Raw genomic sequence first — 1,319 nt, 5'->3', positions numbered from 1 at the left:
GGCTTCACTCAAAAGACCATACTAGGACCACAAGATGTTGCTGAAGGTTTTGTAGTCACAGTCACAATGTTCAATTCACTACTTCAAAATCAGAATATGCACTATCAAAAAGTTCAAATTTTTATTGCAAACTCAAATCCTAACCTTTGTATTTACATGATGTTACACCTTTCACAGAATATATAGAACTATAAGAATATTAGAAAGCAACAAATGAGAAACTATTCCATTCAGCACTTTCTGTATCCAAGATGTCACAGAACTAGACATAGGGTGCTGGTTTCAGATCCATAAATTTTTTGTAGGAGATATCTTGACAAAATGTTCTTGAATTTGTTTTTATCAATATAACATTTCACTCCATCATTTATAACATAGTGTATTATATATAATCCTACTGTTTTAAATCAATGTGAGTGAAAAACATGGCATCTAAAATTAACACTATGCCACCTTTTTAATTGTTCATTGTTAGAGTAAACCAGTTTTAATCCTATTTCTAAATCTTTGTGATATTATTGAATCCCCAAAAGGTACTATGCCATGTTGTCAAGTGTTCACTGTCATTGTCTTTGACTGACCAATTCTATATATTCCTGTTATTCTCTTGGACTGACCAATTCAATATATCCCTGTTATTCTCTTGGACTGACCAATTCAATATATCCCTGTTATTCTCTTGGACTGACCAATTCTATATATTCCTGTTATTCTCTTGGACTGACCAATTCAATATATCCCTGTTATTCTCTTGGACTGACCAATTCTATATATTCCTGTTATTCTCTTGGACTGACCAATTCTATATATCCCTGTTATTCTTTTGGACTGACCAATTCTATATATTCCTGTTATTCTCTTGGACTGACCAATTCTATATATTCCTGTTATTCTCTTTGACTGACCAATTCTATATATTCCTGTTATTCTCTTTGACTGACCAATTCTATATATTCCTGTTATTCTCTTTGACTGACCAATTCTATATATTCCTGTTATTCTCTTTGACTGACCAATTCTATATATTCCTGCTATTCTCTTTGACTGACCAATTCTATATATTCCTGTTATTCTCTTTGACTGACCAATTCAATATATTCCTGTTATTCTCTTTGACTGACCAATTCTATATATTCCTGTTATTCTCTTTGACTGACCAATTCTATATATTCCTGTTATTCTCTTGGACTGACCAATTCCACTAGACACAAGTGATTAAATGAAACAATTTGTAGTGTTTAAGTGAACCATGATAATTTATGAGACCAATCAAAGTTATTATTACACCTTTAATATCCATTTACATTAATCTTTTAATT

The 1,319-nt window shown here is 31.4% G+C and overlaps 1 protein-coding gene across 1 annotated transcript; it reads left to right on the top strand.

Annotated features, from left to right (window-relative positions):
• Window positions 1-635: 635 nt before the first annotated feature.
• On the top strand, window positions 636-1,205 carry LOTGIDRAFT_148638 (hypothetical protein; the record flags this gene model as incomplete). The annotated part of the gene is made up of 1 exon (XM_009046982.1): window positions 636-1,205. A coding segment is annotated over one exon (570 nt), but the record flags the coding sequence as incomplete, so codon positions are not given.
• Window positions 1,206-1,319: the final 114 nt, after the last annotated feature.

Source organism: Lottia gigantea (assembly GCF_000327385.1).
Source record: "Lottia gigantea unplaced genomic scaffold LOTGIsca_10939, whole genome shotgun sequence".
Classification (NCBI taxonomy): domain Eukaryota; kingdom Metazoa; phylum Mollusca; class Gastropoda; family Lottiidae; genus Lottia; species Lottia gigantea.
Note: the sequence above shows the minus strand (reverse complement) of the source record. Positions and strands in the feature narration are given on the sequence as shown.